At 50.6% G+C, this 16,002-nt stretch overlaps 4 protein-coding genes across 4 annotated transcripts; 2 read left to right on the top strand and 2 right to left on the bottom strand.

The window, feature by feature from the left end:
* Positions 1–2,335: 2,335 nt before the first annotated feature.
* On the top strand, positions 2,336–3,353 carry COL26b_002529 (uncharacterized protein; the record flags this gene model as incomplete). The annotated part of the gene is made up of 2 exons (XM_053175445.1): positions 2,336–2,788; positions 2,853–3,353. The coding sequence occupies 2 exons, from the start codon at positions 2,336–2,338 to the stop codon at positions 3,351–3,353; spliced, it is 954 nt and encodes a 317-aa protein (XP_053040751.1).
* Positions 3,354–4,850: 1,497 nt separating this feature from the next.
* COL26b_002528 (uncharacterized protein) lies at positions 4,851–5,750 on the top strand (the record flags this gene model as incomplete). The annotated part of the gene is made up of 3 exons (XM_053175444.1): positions 4,851–5,017; positions 5,096–5,327; positions 5,409–5,750. 3 exons carry the CDS (start codon positions 4,851–4,853, stop codon positions 5,748–5,750), a joined length of 741 nt encoding a protein of 246 aa, XP_053040750.1.
* A 4,180-nt stretch (positions 5,751–9,930) lies between these two features.
* On the bottom strand, positions 9,931–11,171 carry COL26b_002527 (uncharacterized protein; the record flags this gene model as incomplete). The annotated part of the gene is made up of 3 exons (XM_053175443.1): positions 9,931–10,101; positions 10,166–10,480; positions 10,539–11,171. The coding sequence occupies 3 exons, from the start codon at positions 11,169–11,171 to the stop codon at positions 9,931–9,933; spliced, it is 1,119 nt and encodes a 372-aa protein (XP_053040749.1).
* Positions 11,172–13,905: 2,734 nt separating this feature from the next.
* Positions 13,906–15,879, bottom strand: COL26b_002526 (uncharacterized protein; the record flags this gene model as incomplete). Its single annotated transcript, XM_053175442.1, has 6 exons — positions 13,906–14,214; positions 14,275–14,378; positions 14,431–14,929; positions 15,001–15,311; positions 15,367–15,540; positions 15,585–15,879. The coding sequence occupies 6 exons, from the start codon at positions 15,877–15,879 to the stop codon at positions 13,906–13,908; spliced, it is 1,692 nt and encodes a 563-aa protein (XP_053040748.1).
* Positions 15,880–16,002: the final 123 nt, after the last annotated feature.

Here is a 16,002-nt window from a genome sequence, read left to right as displayed (position 1 = left end):
AAGCAGTCGTCGATTCTTCTCTCCTAATCAGCAACCATCCACTGAGGTCAGAATAAGACAACAACACCTACGATGTCGCCGGTAATAGCTATGGAAAGTAAGTCTCAATTTCCACGTTGGTTTCGGCCGAAATTCCTTCAGGTGATTGATTCAGTTCAAGCCGCCGCAAAGCCTCCAAACATCAGAAACCTCCAGCTTCTGTCCACGGATCTGCACCTTTGCGTAGTTGACTACTTGACCTCATTTGAGCGAGCGGCATTGGCCCTCACTTGCAAACCAATGCTGTTGAGCCTCGGCTCAGAGAGCTTGACACTGCAAAAGCGTTCCGACTGTCGGCGCGAGCTCCTCCTTTTACTAGAACGAGACCTCCGCGACCTCTCACTCTTTTTCTGCCCGCGATGTGTGGCGGTACATCCGCCAGAGCTTTCTTGGACTATTGCGAGGGACGAAGAGTACCAGCGGATCTTTGGCGAATCTCGTCCCTGTGTCCGGAAGTATCAGAGATCGCGGCCAGACTGGGATCCATCGCCATGGCTTCCAAGCGGTCTCGACTACGAAACGATCAGGGTCGCCATGACACGGTATCGACTGGGGGGCTTGTGCCGCCCCAAAGATCTGCTGCCGATGAGTCAACGCTGGTATGGTAAGTTTGACAAGAACGGTTACAGTCGCCCTCATGTCCACCACGACACAGAGTTTCTGGTATCGAGAGGTCGAATGATCCTCTGTACCAAGATAAAGCTGCAAACCTACAAATATGTATGTTCCGGGACGTCGTCGATTAATATTGACAAGTCGCTTTACCTGGATATTTTGAGCAAGAGTGCAGACCGGTCACATTGTTGTGCGCACATGACTTGGCAGCGGAAATACACCTTCATCTTCAACCCAAGTACGATCGAAACCCACGAGTCAGATAACTTCCAGGCCAAAGTTCGCCTGTCAAAGCGCCAGAAGAAAGTTTTTGGGGGAATTGAGACCTGCGATTTCTGCCACACAAGCTATACCTACTGTCTTCGCGATGGCGGTGGAAAGATTGACCTCATCTCTTATAAAGATCTTGGCGAAGGAGAGACTACGACGGACCCGAGGTGGAGGTCTCACCAATGGCAAGGGGCGGAAATTCCATTACAAAATATTAATCGACACCGGTTGGCCATTTGGGGTCGCTGGGTTTGGATTCGAATGCGACTTCGTCTGGAGGCAGAGTTGAGAAAGGCTAAGAAGAAGTGCTTCGGCTAGGGTATGCTGGGTGCCGTCGACGGGGATTCTCGGTTTACCTTATGTCAAACAACGATATTCATAGTAGACCTTGGCGTAAAGGCTCTAGATTACAAATTGCCCACATTCTATCCGTCAGTTCTGGCAGGATACCGCTACGTGGTACGCATAAAGACGACGTACACCCGAACTGGTTCTCTCGGTATGCCCGCGTCAGCCTCAATCATAGGCAAATCCCACAGTCAGGGGGGAACATTCCGCTCCTTGTCTCCCATACCTTCCAGAATCGGTGTAGACGTTACGCCCAGCCTGATGATCGTCTTGGATGTCTACAAATTTGGTTGACGGGCAAGCTTGTTCGCGCCCGCATTCCGGACCAGGGTGGTAACAGATGCGGATCTGACAATGGCATCTGGCCCTGGGAAGAAATCGCCTATCCACCTCCATGACAACACCAAGATCAACACATAGTCGGCACTACCGCGCCTCCTGCCGCGAGGCCCCCATCATCCATGGAGTATGCAAGGCCGACGGGATAGCATTTGACTCGCCTTGACGTAGCGGCGAAGCGGGAGCGCCCCTGAACTTACGCGGCCAGGATTCTTGGCGGCCCGCACGGGTGGAGCCCGGATGCGGTCTTAGAGCCCCGAACCCCGGTGCCCAACGGTAATACCTCCGTTTTGATTGGCTGCCTGTTTCTTGGAGGGCCGGGCAAGGCAATTGATCTGGTCGTGGTTCTTCGGGATGTGGGAGCGACATTTTTCGTTCACCCGACGTCAGTGGAGATCGTGGAACATCTGGCTCGCGAAATGGTTGGCGGTTTGAGAATCTGAGCGCTGATGAGAAGGGGGATGACAAAAGCAAAGTCGCGATGAGATGAACATCTCTGGGGACTGCTCAGGGGTGCCTTTGGGGCGATGCAACGAAAGGCTTTTGATCTATTTGGGGAAGGTGAAAAGCATACGCGGAACCGTCGAGAGACTTATAAAGAGTGATCGTCTTCGCCGTTTGATCAGCGAACAGAACATCAGCTGAAATCTGTAGCCTGCATTTCCAGACACTCTCATTCGTCCGTCTTTACACATTCTTTAGCCCCCCGGTAACATTCTTTACAATGCAGTTCCAACTCCTCGCATTCGCTACTGCGCTCCTTACGGGTGTGGCTGTCGCCCATCCCGGCCATGAGCACGGCCTGAGCCACACTGAAATGGTCCGCCGCGGAAACCTTTCCAAGCGTTGCGCCGTCCAGGCCGGTCAGTTCAGCGAGGTCCGCAAGAGGCGTCACGCTGAGAAGCGCTCGCTTGCTAGCCGCCACCTCGCCGCCCGCGACTCCAACGTCACCATTCACACCGAGGGCCCCCACTACAACACTCTGCAGAATGACACCTGCGTCCTGACCCCTGAGGTTACCAAGGGACCTTACGTCTGGCCCCAATCGCAGACTCTGCGTCAGGACATGAGCGAGGACCAGGCCGGTGTTCCTCTCTACCTGGATATCGGTGTTCTCAACATCAACACTTGCGAAGTCATGGAGGATGTCTTGGTCGATTTGTGGCATTGCAATGCTGTAAGTGGAACCCCTAATAGATTCTCAAGATATCAAGGAAGTAAACTAACGAGTTTTGCTCCAGACCGGCTCTTACAGCTCTTTCACCGGACGCGACCCGAACACTCCCTTCGAGGAGCTCCTCGAGCAGCTGAACATGACCATCGGCCCCGACCTGGATTTGCACACCGACGACACCACCTGGCTCCGCGGCATGTGGCCCACCGATAGCAACGGCATCATGGAAATGAAGACCGTCTTCCCCGGCTTCTACGTCGAGCGCACCATCCACATCCACGCCCAGGTCCACACCGACTGGTCCGTCCGCAGCAACGGCACCATCGTCGGCTCCAACATTGCCAACACCGGCCAGATCTTCTTCGACGAGGAGCTCAGCGCCCAGATCATGGCTCTGGAGCCCTACGTCAGCCACACCGAGATCAACCGCACCACCAACGACATCGATTCCATCTTCGCTGCTGAGGTCGTTGGCGGCTGGAACCCGAACATGATCGTTGAGCCTCTTGACGGCGAGGACGTCACCAAGGGCATGCTCGCTTACATCACCCTCGGCGTTGAGGCATAGATGTCATGAATGAGTTGGGCGAAGTCGGTGATTTTGAGTACATAGATTTAGAGGGAAAATGAAGCAATGATTTTGGCCTAAGCTTTGGAAAACTTCCATTTCTTTAAACATAAAGTTGGTCTACAACCGATTTATTGTATGTGAGCAGAGAGATAACCTCGACATGTCGTCAGTAGAGTTTGACCATGTGGGCACTGCGGCAGAAATTCCTCTGCGCCCAAGCTTTATCCCACCGGATGCGGCTGCGTTGCGATCCAGCATTGTTCATCTTATGAACCCCTTGAAACTTTTACGGCTCGGAGAATTTGCGCAATGTTGAAAGTTACGGGTAAGGCGATCTATTAATTACAGCAATCCACTCAACGCCGGCGGGATGCGCAACATTTCCGCTCTGTGAACCAGGCCATGTCCAATGGATGGAGCGCATATCCGCAGGAGACCAAATGTCGACAAATGCACAATGACGAGGTAATCAATCAAGATAAAAACAAGAATTAAAAAAAGGAAAAAGAAGAAGAAAAGAACTATTAGCAAGAATCATCTCATCTTCTTGTTTTTTCCCAGTTTCTCAGACCCCCTCAAGGTCCAGTGTAAAACCGGTGGAAAGATCACGTCTGCAACTACTTGGATTAAGCCTAACGGCACTTCCAGTAGTTCGCCCAAGTCGTAAGACTCTCTCAAACTGCAATGCAAATGACATCAATAATGCTAGGGGAGACCAGTCTCCAACTACGGTAGCGGCAGTATCGGGGCCTGCCGCCCGGTCGGCTTGTCGCCCCACAAATCGAGGAGCCGAAATCTCCACAACGGCATCAGCGCAATCGGCTCCTCAATTTAGCGTCGGCGATTCGTCTCGTCGGCTCCTCAAATCACTGGCCCATTGTGTCATAAGCTGTACTGATGGAAAGAATCCCGCCTAAAAGAAGACACCTTTCTTTTGTATAAAACCCGTTGAGAAGGAAGCTTCACATATCAACTTTCTTCTAACCAATCTCTTTAACATCAGATTTCAACGTCTAAAACAGCCATGTCTTTCGATAATTTTACCACATGGCAGCCGCATTTCAACGACTCGGTTCTCTCAGCCCGAACCGCCTTCAGTTTTCCTGCGGCTGTTCTCGTCTTCGTTCTTTTTTCCTACCTTCGAGGGCTTTACCGTGTTTACCTGCATCCCCTAAGCAACTTCCCTGGGCCAAGACAAGCGGCCAAATCGCATAGTTGGCTGTACCAACAAACCCAGAAGGATTACCCTGAAGATATTTATGAGCAAATCCATCATAAATATGGTAAGACTGCCCTTCTGATCTCTGTGATACCGGTTGAATGTTACAGCTGACAACGAGGGCAGACGCCAAAGCCATTAGAATCGCGCCAAATGAGCTTCACATTACCGATACGAACCTTTACAAGGTTATCTACAGGCAATCTAACCCTTTTCCCAAGAATGAGCCTTTCTACCTGGCATTTAATGCGCCGTCTCCCACGGTCTTCACCGAGATGGACGAGGCTAAGCACAAAGAACGGCGACGCATGCTGAACCCCATGTTCTCGCGTGCAGGTGTCCTCAAGCTGGAGGGTCTTATTCGTGAGCGATTGGCGCTCTTGGAGATCAAGATTGAAAGGCTTCGTGAGAAGCAGAACATTGACTTTTATGATGCGTTTCGGTACGTCTCTCTATGAAACGGTTAATCTTCTTGACCCCTGATTCATTTTGCTTGGTCCGTGGATTGACGTCTCAGCAGACTCCTGACTACCAACATCATTATGGAGTTTTGTTTTGCCGATAGTCGCGGTATGCTGGAGGAGCAGCCCGACAGTTTCAAGTCGCAATTCCTTACAGCTTTCAGCGTTGCTGCATCGGCGCTGAAGACCCTGCAGCAATACCCCTTATTGCGCATAGTCAGCAACGCGATCCCTGTGGCATTGCTGAAAGTTGTCTCTCCAGAACTAGGCAACCTCATTCATTTGACCGATGTAAGTAGCTCCTGGTCACAAGACTTCTTCAAACCGGTAGTTGAAGCATTATCTGTCTGACCCCGAGTCCGTGGAGTTTAGTATGCGGAGCAGTGTGTGAACCGCTGGCGCAAGTCTGACGGATCAAAAGCGGCTGTCAATCATCCCATTGTTCTCGAAAATCTGACATCGCTGTCGGATGTTGCATTGGTTGGCGAATCTCTTGATCTTTTGGTGGCCGGGTCTGACACGAGCGCTACGTCCGTGACCACCGCTCTCTTCGAGATTCTGCGTAATCCCGCCATAGAGAAGAGATTGGTCGAAGAGCTTGACGCTGCTATTCCGGACAAGAATGATTTGCCCCCGCTCCAGACTTTGGAAAAGATCGAGTATTTGGTGAGTGACTCAGACAGTGCCATTGGGTTTTACTTGAAGACTGACTGATAGCACTGATAGACCGCTTGCGTTAAAGAAGGCATTCGTCTTGCTTCAGCAGTGCCTTCTAGGCTTCCACGCATCGTGCCTCATAACTTGTCGGAGCCTCTCGTTGTAGACGGAAAGGTTGTTCCTCCTGGTGTAAGTTTGACTTAATGCTGGCTTGGTGTGAAAACCCACTGACTATGACAGACCATTGTGTCTATGTCAGCTCATACGATGCATTCGAGTGTTGATCTTTGGGGCCCTGATGCTCGATTATTTAACCCTAATCGCTGGTTGGGCCCCGAAGCAAAGGGCCTGGATCAGTATCAGGTCGCTTTCAGCAAAGGCGCAAGAATGTGCATTGGCCAAAAGTAAGCTCAAAGCAATTTCGCTCGTGTTGATACTTCATTTGCTGACTGCAGCCCCAACCTCTAGCCTGGTGCCCGTTGAGTTGACACTTATTCTCGCTTCCATCCTTCGAAAGTACAAGATCACCTTTCCTTCTGGATTCTTACCTCCCAGACGGGTCGACAACTTCACTGTAGAGTTGGAGGGAGGTCTTCCTCTTCAGGTGTCACCGCGAGCCTGAGTTTAAAAGAAGGGTGCCGGGTTAGGCGCAAGCTTCAAAGCTGCCAGGTCAGCGCATGATGGTTTTCGAATTGGCAGGACGTGTACTTCTTGCACTAATTCATAGTGTCTCTGTCAAATAACACAATCAAGTCTTTCAAAGTGACAGAGAACAACTGCCCGATTTGCCATTCCTTCAGCGACGACAGAATGTTGATGGCTTGATTCACGGCCTTGGAGTGACCTCCGGGCATGTGGATATCACCAATGCCAGCAACGAATGGACGCGCTTTTTTCCCCGTCTGTATCCAATCCCATGCCTCTTCACGGTCGCTGTCTTCGTCGAGTCGGAGTATGGGGGATTGGTTTTGCTCAATGTAGCTCTCGCGGCATGCCAGCAACTGGGTTGTCAACGAGCTGTTGTACATCCAGAGAGTAAGGCTCGCGATGAGCATTGCGCAAGGTTCCTGGTAGCCACAGGAGGAACGGTTTCGACACTGGCGAAATATCCTTCCAGCATGAAGTGCCGCAGACCTCGCCCTATCTCCGTGCTCTGAAACCCATGCCATCAATCTTTGTCTAGTCTCGCGCTGCTTGAATCGCGTGACTCTCCATCCTGCAAACGCATACAGATCCTTCAGGGGTAATTCTATAATAAGACCAATGATATGATAATACTGAATTGCGACGGTTCTGATGCGCGTGGAATTTGGTCGCTTGGTCGGATCTAAGAGCAGCCAAGTCCTTGACCAACGACTCATACCAGAAGTGACTCGTTCCTCGTCGTTATTCACTGCTGAGAGGCCTTGGTTTTCGACCTGTTTCAAGAACAGGTGGTCTCGGAAAAAGCAGAAGAGCAGGAGTAAGAGTGCAAAACCCCCCACGTTTTCTGGCAATGGGTTCTGTTTGTATAGTGACTGCATTTCTTCCCGTAATGTAGACAGGTCGTTGTTTTCTAAACTGTTAGCACTCGGAGCAAGCAGAAGTTTCCTCAAGAGGCAATTTCGAGCCTACCTTCGCATGCCTTTTCCCATGCCGAGGCAGATGACTTCTCCCAAAGTCGTTCATGACAAGGAAGTGGCATTTGCGTTGCGAGAGCCTCTGTAGGCACAACTGGCGTGAGATCGAAGAGCAGGCAGCATTGACTATCCAGAAGCTACGACAACGTTAGACTCAACAAGTAACAAGTGTGAAGCGCGGTAGTAGCTCACCCATAGACCAAACGCCGTACGTCGCAATACTTCCCACTCAATCCAGGCTTCCCACTGCGTTTGGACGTTCGACGGCGCTGTATCTGTGTAAATGGTCGTGGCGGCTGCCTCCAACCGAGGCTCAAGTTTCCCCAAAGTGACGGCCAGAATGCCTCTTGTTACCTTACTCCTTTCCACATTCTGTTTGTCGTTGGAGAAGGCCATTGACACCTGGCTGAGAAGCACTGTTTGAGCTAGCCAAGCCGGAATGGTGTCGTTTGGTGGCAGATTCCCGACCTATACTTTGTATTAGACGCTAGAAACAACCTGATACAAAAGGGAACATATTACATACGTGGTGCTGTGCAGCATGGTAGACAAATTGGTCAAGTTCAGTCCCAGAGCACATTTCTCCAGCCAACTTTGAGAAGCGCCGCCCAACATTACCAACGGCCAATACCAGCAAATACGGGGCGAAGTTGGGATCGAACGTTGGCCGATGGATTATGGGTAATATGTCGTGGAACTCTTCGAAGTAGAGCTGTATGAAAGCGTTCAAGGTGTTTAGAGATAGGCTTGAGAATGAATCGACGGGTCTTGTCATACGACTCATCGTGCAAACCCATGCACTCAGATCCTCAAATGTCTCCGAGGTGAGCTCAGGTACGTGACCTAAGTTCTCCAGATCGGCGTCTAAGCTCGGAGATGCTGAAATGAGCGTTTGGTCGTGCTGGTGCTGGGTTGTAGATTGAAGTAAGAGAGGAGTGGACACGGGATCGATCGTGAAGGTTTCATTAGTCGTTCCCAGTGCTGGCCAATTTCCAGACGGAAGATTTGGAAAGGCCATAGGACTTGCGAAGTTCACCATTTGCAGTGCAGCATTGTTAACATGCAATTGTGCTTCGTTCCAAGTCGTGGAGAAGATCTCATCCCATGCGGTGGGAGAGGCGTCACAGGTGACGAGTACCATATCTGCCTCACCGCCTGTATTCATGGTGTCAAAGTCAGATAGGATGGGGGTTTCCAGTGGGCCTATTGAATGTGAGGGTAAAGTTTCTACTGATGCCCTCTCCGACTCAGTGACGGGTCTCGTGCTCGTTGATCTAGACTCTCGTCTGACGTGAGACTTAAACCTCGAAGACTGAGAAGGGGCCGTCAGTTATCAATGATAGGAGATCGCTTTGCGGGATGAAGAATTCTATAAGGTCTTACCTGTCGGGCGCGACGAGGTAAATATTGACATTGTCTTTCCTTTTGCGCACATCTAGTACAAGGTTGCAGTCCGTCGCCATCGCACCTCTGTTTGGCGGTGCGACAAGGGACACAAGCTTTGGCTCCCCGGATCTTGTCGGCCACCTTCAAATTTTGCTTAATTGAGGGTTCGTGGACCAATTCGTGTCGCTCAAGGGTGTCTCTGTCAGGGTTCTCGCCTTCAGTACTTGTTTTAGATATATGGGAATACCTCTTGTCCTCCGAAGTCAAACACACCTTCTAGAGAAATGACGCCTGCATTTGGAACAAGCGAAAGGCTTGTAATCCTCATGGAGGAAAACGTGCCTTTTTAGATGATCTTGGCGCTGGAATTCCATGCCACATCCCGGGCAAGGGAAAACCGATGTTAGTTTGTCAAGGGGTGACGCCATTCCGATACGATGACAGATGAGAAAGAAGAGAGCGGAGGAATTAACCAAATTAAGTCCAGTCGCGGGGAAGGAAATGCACCAAGTTTACGATGAGGGCCGGCCCGCTTTGCATTACCGATGTCCGTCACAGTGGGAGTTAGGGGCCTACTTGGCTTGGGAGCTCATGCACAGCAAACGCCAGGGACCTCCTTAACAGCGGAATCAGTTGACATGGGGCACTCGGCGCGGGGGCGATTTAGCCCCCGAGCGGTGGATCGTCGTTGAATCATCACCCTCACAATTGGTCAGTTCCGACTGCATGTTCGCCAATTCAATCGTTCTCAGTCTATCTCTAATTTCAAGTTGCAGGCATTGTTCTATCAAACCAGCCGCGAAATAGCACTGAGTCCGAGGTCGTCGTACTCAGGAACAAGTTTCTTCCATAGGTACAGTGTGCAGAATGTTTCACACCCCACAACTTCCGGGCTGAAATGTCGGCCAAAGATCGCTATTTAATACGGATTGTCTCTAGAACACGTAATACGCCAAAGTATTTAGCTTACCTTCGTTGAAATGGAACTTCGCACTTCCAGAAAGAAAGTTGCTTGCCCTACACAGCCACCGGCCGAGGGGCCAAGTGGACCATGAGAGGATGCTTAGCCCACACACTGAACGAGCGACCCTTCTGCAGCCAGTCCATGCTCTCTGCCGCAAGTTCGATATCGAAGTTCCAGATCACACGAGCAAGGAACATGCGCATCTCAACATACGCCAAGCTAGATTTCATTAGCAAAAGAAACGGTTGAATACCATACTTTTCGAGTCTTACTTCTTTCCAATACAGTTGCGCGGACCAAAGGAGAACACATTCATACACTCCTTTCGGTCACCGGCGAACTGTGGGTCGTCAAGCCACCGGTTGGGGATGAACTCGTCAGGTCGGCTAAAATTGCTGCTGCTGTGATACATGGCCCAATGCGGAACTGACAACACGGTCTGATGGATTGTTAGAAATAATGCATGCAAGCAATTTTGAATTTTGATAACATCTTGAACTCACATTTCCTGGGACTCTCTTTCCCAGAACAAGATTGCCCTCCGGTGGTGTGATCCGAGGCAAAGCATTGGGTGCCGGAGAAAAGAAACGCAGGGTTTCCTCAAGAACAGCCTGAAGATATGGAAGATGCGCGGTGTTGATAGAATTCATCTCTGACTCAGAGGTAAATGCAGATCGAATCTCTTCAGCCAACGTCTTGAGGATCGCAGGGTGTGTCGTCAGCATGTAGATGGCCCCTGAAAGGGCAGTGGCTGTGGTCTCCGAGCCAGCAATGATGAGTCCTTCGGAGTTCTCGTTCAACTCCTCACGAGAGACGGTCTGTGTACCACGTCAGCCTCAGGTTTTCAAACGTAAAGTTGCAAATCATCACACATACCAAGCCACCTTTTCCAACGGTCATGCCATGCACCAGGTCAGGTCTGGCATCTGTCAATGTCAAGCGCTTAGACACCTTCTCTCGTGTAAGTTCCTTGTGCTCAGCCGCCTTTCTAACAAGTTGAGGGGTGACGAAGAATGGGAGCAGATGGTTCGCGACTGGGAACCGAGCAAGTGCAGACCGCATAGCCGAGGTCTTGACATTTGCAAAGACCAATTCGACCCACGGGTGCATAGCTGATTGTTGCAGACAGCCGAACGGCTCTCCAAAAGTCAAGTCCCCAATGATATCGAAAGTCGTGTAGTTAAACCACGCACAAATGTCAACCGCTTTACGGCCTTGTTGGCTGTTCTCATGGAGACGCTGGATCAGCAAGTCGATGTAGCCCCTGATCATCGGTTCCTGGTCTCGAAGCGCTGCTGACGAAAATCCGTGAGACATAAGTCGCCGGACGCGTGAGTGGTCAGTTCGGTTGAGACCGGTGATGAGTGGTGGGACAGCGTAGAAAGCCGGCTTGCCGTTTTCTACTTCGCCCGACTTACGGTGGCCCATGATCGCTTGCCACGCCTCTGGTGACGTGAAGGACAGCTCATTGGGACCAACTCGAATAACGGGGCCGTACTTTTCGTGCATATCGCGGAGCTTGACGTGGTAAAGCCCGCCCGTGTAAGAGCGAAGCCACGGGATTTGGGAAGCCGCCCATAGCTTTGGGCCAGGATACTTCCGGAGAGGGTGTAGTAGTATGTTATATAGCGGAAGGAGGACGATGAAGTATACGATGGCCTGTCCGAGGCTTCTAGTCAGCGCACATGATAGAAATCATCACAAATTGAGAACAAACCACACTGATTGCAGCAGAGACTGCCGCTATCACCGGGTAGGAGTCTGCGAGACCCGTGAGCCGTGTTGTAGGCAAAGCCATGTCCATATTTGTAATAGAGAATGAGTGAAGAAGCGCCTGCCCAATGTGTTTTGTGATGAAGTGATCATAGAAACTTATATACCGTTTCTTCTAAGGTTCCATCTCCATCTCCATCTCGACCAAGCCCCCATGATGTACGGATAGCTCCAGCCTCCGAGTCAATATGCTTGCTTTTTCTCCACGACGTGAACTCTCGCTTCCACGTCATAAACAGGCCAATTAGTTCTACAATACGTTTGGCGAAGGCGGTATGTTGTGGTGCATTGCAGTACTATATGCGCCGAGGGTTTCAGTTACCACATAATTCCCCGTATCATATCGCGGCACTTGGAGCTGCGACGATCGCGGGATGGAAGGTGGGTGACATGCGGGAAGCATGCGGGCGTCATACGGCATCCGGCTGCAACGTGCGCACGGGTTTTCGGGCGGTTCGAGTTGCGTGGTCCACTGTAAAATTACAGGAGTGTCAGCTACCGCCACATTTTGGGCAGAAGTCGAGACTTCCGAGCTCCTCTTTCTAAGACGAACCAAGTCATGGGTGGTGAGCTTAAACGAACGGGGCATCATCGGGATAAGGCCGACCGACAGTTGAATTATAGGCGAGATGTAAGCATGTGCTTACATATTGGTAGATCATTCATGAAGAGGGTTCATATCTCATATCAATGTCAGCATTAAAACAGATGTCATTGTCGATCATGACTTCTTGCAGACAATCGTCATCTCAACCAGCCAAATGCTGTCGCAAGGTTGAGGTCCAACAGACAAACGGCCAGCATTGTTCTCAATGATCAGCGTGACTATTTCAAGAGCATGTAAGCTCTCCCAGAGTGGAAGCATCAGCATTCACGCTCCTAATCTTGCATCTATTCAATGTTTGTACCATTCACAGAAGACCATCCAGAGTGACAGTCCACAGAGTAGTGCATGATTTGCACGTGATTGGAGGCGTGGCTCATCAGCTACATGATGATAATAAAGCAAGACATGTATTCTTACTCAGGCCAATCAAGTGGCCTGGAATTAGCAAAATGCTTACTTTTCCGCCGCTCCGAATCCTTTCGGAAGCCTCGACCAGACCAGCTGTCGAGTGGTAGTGGGAGTCTCCGTGGTGGGGGCGGCTGTAAGCCACTGTTCCTCCCTCTAGTTTTAGGTACGCACAGCCACCTAGCATTCTATCCGAAGGTGTTCGGAACTTACAGTTCGCCGGAACGTTAATGCACATCTAGATTAACACGCGCGGAACTTGGTTGAGATAAAAGTGAAGATGCTCCCAATTTTTCAACTGCTTCTTCACTTTCAAACTATATTGCTAGATGGCTGGTTTTGACATGATAATCTCTACCCCAATCCAATCATCTTCATCAACCATGGCGACTCTGTTAGCACCTTGCCACATCATCTCATACGCAACTCTACTGGGCACAACCCTCTTCCAGACCTTCGTCAACACCAAAGTTTGTTACAACGAGCTTCCGAAGACTGCTTTCACAACCCTACAAAAACGACTTTTCCCCATCTACTTTCGATGTCAATCTATCTTGCTGGTTGTAACGGCACTTACATTCCCGCCTAGTGGGCCAGCATCTCTACTGAAAGACAAGCGGGATTGGGTTGCGTTTGCCATTGCTGGCATCACCGCAATCCTGAACCTGTTCATCTATGGCCCCAGAACGAAACAAGCGATGATTGATCGTATTCATCAGGGTAATGAAGAGTCGCATTCATTTCGTCAATATATTGTTGCTAACACTCGAATACAGAAACTCGCGACGCAAAACAGCCGGACGTCGTTGATGAGATTAGCCCAGACATGCAAGCCTGCCGGAGGCGATTTTCTCGAAACCATGCCATGAGCATTCATCTCAATTTGATCTCAATCTTTGCCATGGTATGGTACGGCGTCAGACTTGCGTCCCGGCTGAAAGTCGAGGTGGATTGAGCGGCTTGTTGCTCCGACAAGCCCGAGATGCACTTAGGCTTCTCTAGTTTCCTCTGGCTGATAGACTGCATGAATACAGCTTCTGTATCATTAGCATTGAATTAAGTAACTCAGACTCGTTAGAAAGAACTTTGCCCAACCTCCTGTAGCCCACAAATATCGTTGGTGGCTCTGAGTTGGCTCGCAATTGATTCAACAGAGGCTCGGAGAAATGTTCCTGTCCAATAAGCCGCCCAGACACGAACTCATGACAGGGCTTGGCCGACGTCATGGTGCGACAATGCTCAAGTCATCTTGAATTGTGATTACGATCTCGTGGCAAACTCTTGCAAGATTTCAGGGCATCAAATCATTCTATTACTTCTGTTGTATCCAATGTGTCACGCTGGAAACCTTTACAGCTCCTCAAACTCTGGCAGCTGCCACGGGCTTCCAACAGCAGTAGATTTTCTATACACCATTCATTATTCATGCTTTGTCATTGAACTTCAGGCACACATGACTCACGGGTCGTAGTGCAAGAGCTCCTGTGGTCCCTCGGATCCAATGTCGTAAAAGTCCTTGCAGTCCGAGAACGAAATCTTTGGCTGTCCAGCGTAGAAGTCGTCATACTTGGCGTCAAGAGCATCGCGAAGGTTGTTGACAGTTCCATCGGGGTGGATCTGACTCCAAGGGAGTCTGCAACTCTCCGCCTTGCAGCTTTTCAGGACTAAGAGAAGGGCATCCAGGCGGTCTTTCACAGATGACAGTGGCCTATCCAGGAGTTGGCCAGTTGCGCTACCAGCCAGGTTGTCCATCTGGCCCGGGTCCTTCTGCTCTGGGCGTCAGCAATCATTCTATTCGCAGCTTCGGAGTTCGACATGTCAACTTACCTTCATGTCGTAGAACTCGCGTTCATTGCTGCACCATACGGAGTAGAACAAGCTGTACCCATCACCAAGAACACGCATGGCTTTGTAAGTGTTGTTGGCCGAGACTGCACAATTTAGTCAGTGAAAGCTCCGTTTCGATTCCACGGTTCTTCTCACCTCCTCCAAAAACATCATAACCACGTTGCGTGCCCCAGAACTCGACGTTCACGTGATCATGCTTGGGATCGTTCTGTGCCTTCGCGATCCCGTCTTCCAAGAAAGGGATAGGTGACCCATCGAAGTCATCGCGGAGGGTGATGTTGGCAATTGAAAAGATGGTGGGCGCGATGTCAGTGTGGGTAGTGACAAAGTCCACCGTCTTTCCCTTGGGAACACCGGGTCCACGGATGAGGAACGGAACGTTGATGTCCTCCTCGATGGCGCAGGTCTTTCCGGGCTTGAGACGGTGCTGGCCAATGTGAAAACCGTTGTCGGAAGTGAAAATGACGTAGGTGTTGTCGAGAACGCCGGCATCTTCGAGACGCTTGAAAACAGCATCGACCATCTCATCGACAGATTGCAGTGTCTGGAGGCGGCGGCGGTAGTAGTTGTCACCGTAGGCGATTTCAGAGGAGTTGAGCTTGGGGATAATCAAGCCCCAGTTGGCCATACTAGGCTGTTTTTTTTTGTCGTGTTAAACATACTGTTCCTTTGACAAGTACTTCAAAAAAAAAGGTCGAGACTTACCTTATCTGGGTTGAAATTGTAAGTCCGGGGAACTGTGATGTTGGGGAAAAGGTTCTCATGTCTCTTGGCGGGAATCGGTGGCGTAGCTCCGGCGCTTGTCTCACCACCAAGGCCGTTGTTGTGAGGCCCAATGGGCGCAATACCGACGAAGAAAGGCTTGCTGCCGTTGAACTTGAGGGCGTCATCTAAGAAACCAAGTGCCCTCTCAGCGACCAGATCATTGCTGTACTCCCCGGGGTACGTCTGAGGCGGGCTGTCGTTTCTTTGGAATGTCGCGTTCAAGTAAAGGTAGGTGTTGGGATCAAGCAGGACTAGGCAGTAAAGTTAATTGGGTTCCGATCATACTTCAGCTTCCCGGTCACTTACAATCACTTCCGGTCCAACCCTTAGGGTGGGGGTTGTTCCAGTTGTCGGTGCTATGGGCGTTGAAGAGCTTGCCCGTGTAGTAGGTGTTGTAGCCAGCATCCTGCAGCCAGACAGGCAAGTACTTCTCATTGTATCCCTGAGAGACAAACTTGGGATATCCACCTGAGTAGAATTCTGGTCAGAAAGTCTCGCGATGGAACGTGACAGGCTTTGCTCACCATGAGGCGGAGTAACGTAGGTGACATTAGTGTTGTGAGCAGCTTGGCCTGTCAATAAGCTGACTCGCGACGGGCAGCAGATCGAAATAGTGCAGAAGTGCTTGCGGTAATATGTTCCCTCATTCACGAAGTGCTTCTGCACGAACGGCATGTAGTCGAGTGAGCCGAGCTGTTCATCCTGGTCATCGGTGAGAATGAAAACGATGTTGGGTTGGCGCTGTTGAACGTTCTGCGCTACCACGGCGCTGGCGCTGAGCGCCGCGGTCAACAGCTTTGGCAGACTGAGAAATGACATTGCAACAATTGACCTCCAACTTCCGAGAGTGTCCAACAGCAGCAAAGATTCACAAGCAAAGCGCGGAAGAAGAAGAACCAAGCCCTCTCCCTTCAAGCTCGCCGTCGAGGCTACACCGACTAC

Source organism: Colletotrichum chrysophilum, assembly GCF_026319265.1.
Source record: "Colletotrichum chrysophilum strain AFK26 chromosome Unknown scaffold_12, whole genome shotgun sequence".
Taxonomy (NCBI): domain Eukaryota; kingdom Fungi; phylum Ascomycota; class Sordariomycetes; order Glomerellales; family Glomerellaceae; genus Colletotrichum; species Colletotrichum chrysophilum.
Note: the sequence above shows the minus strand (reverse complement) of the source record. Positions and strands in the feature narration are given on the sequence as shown.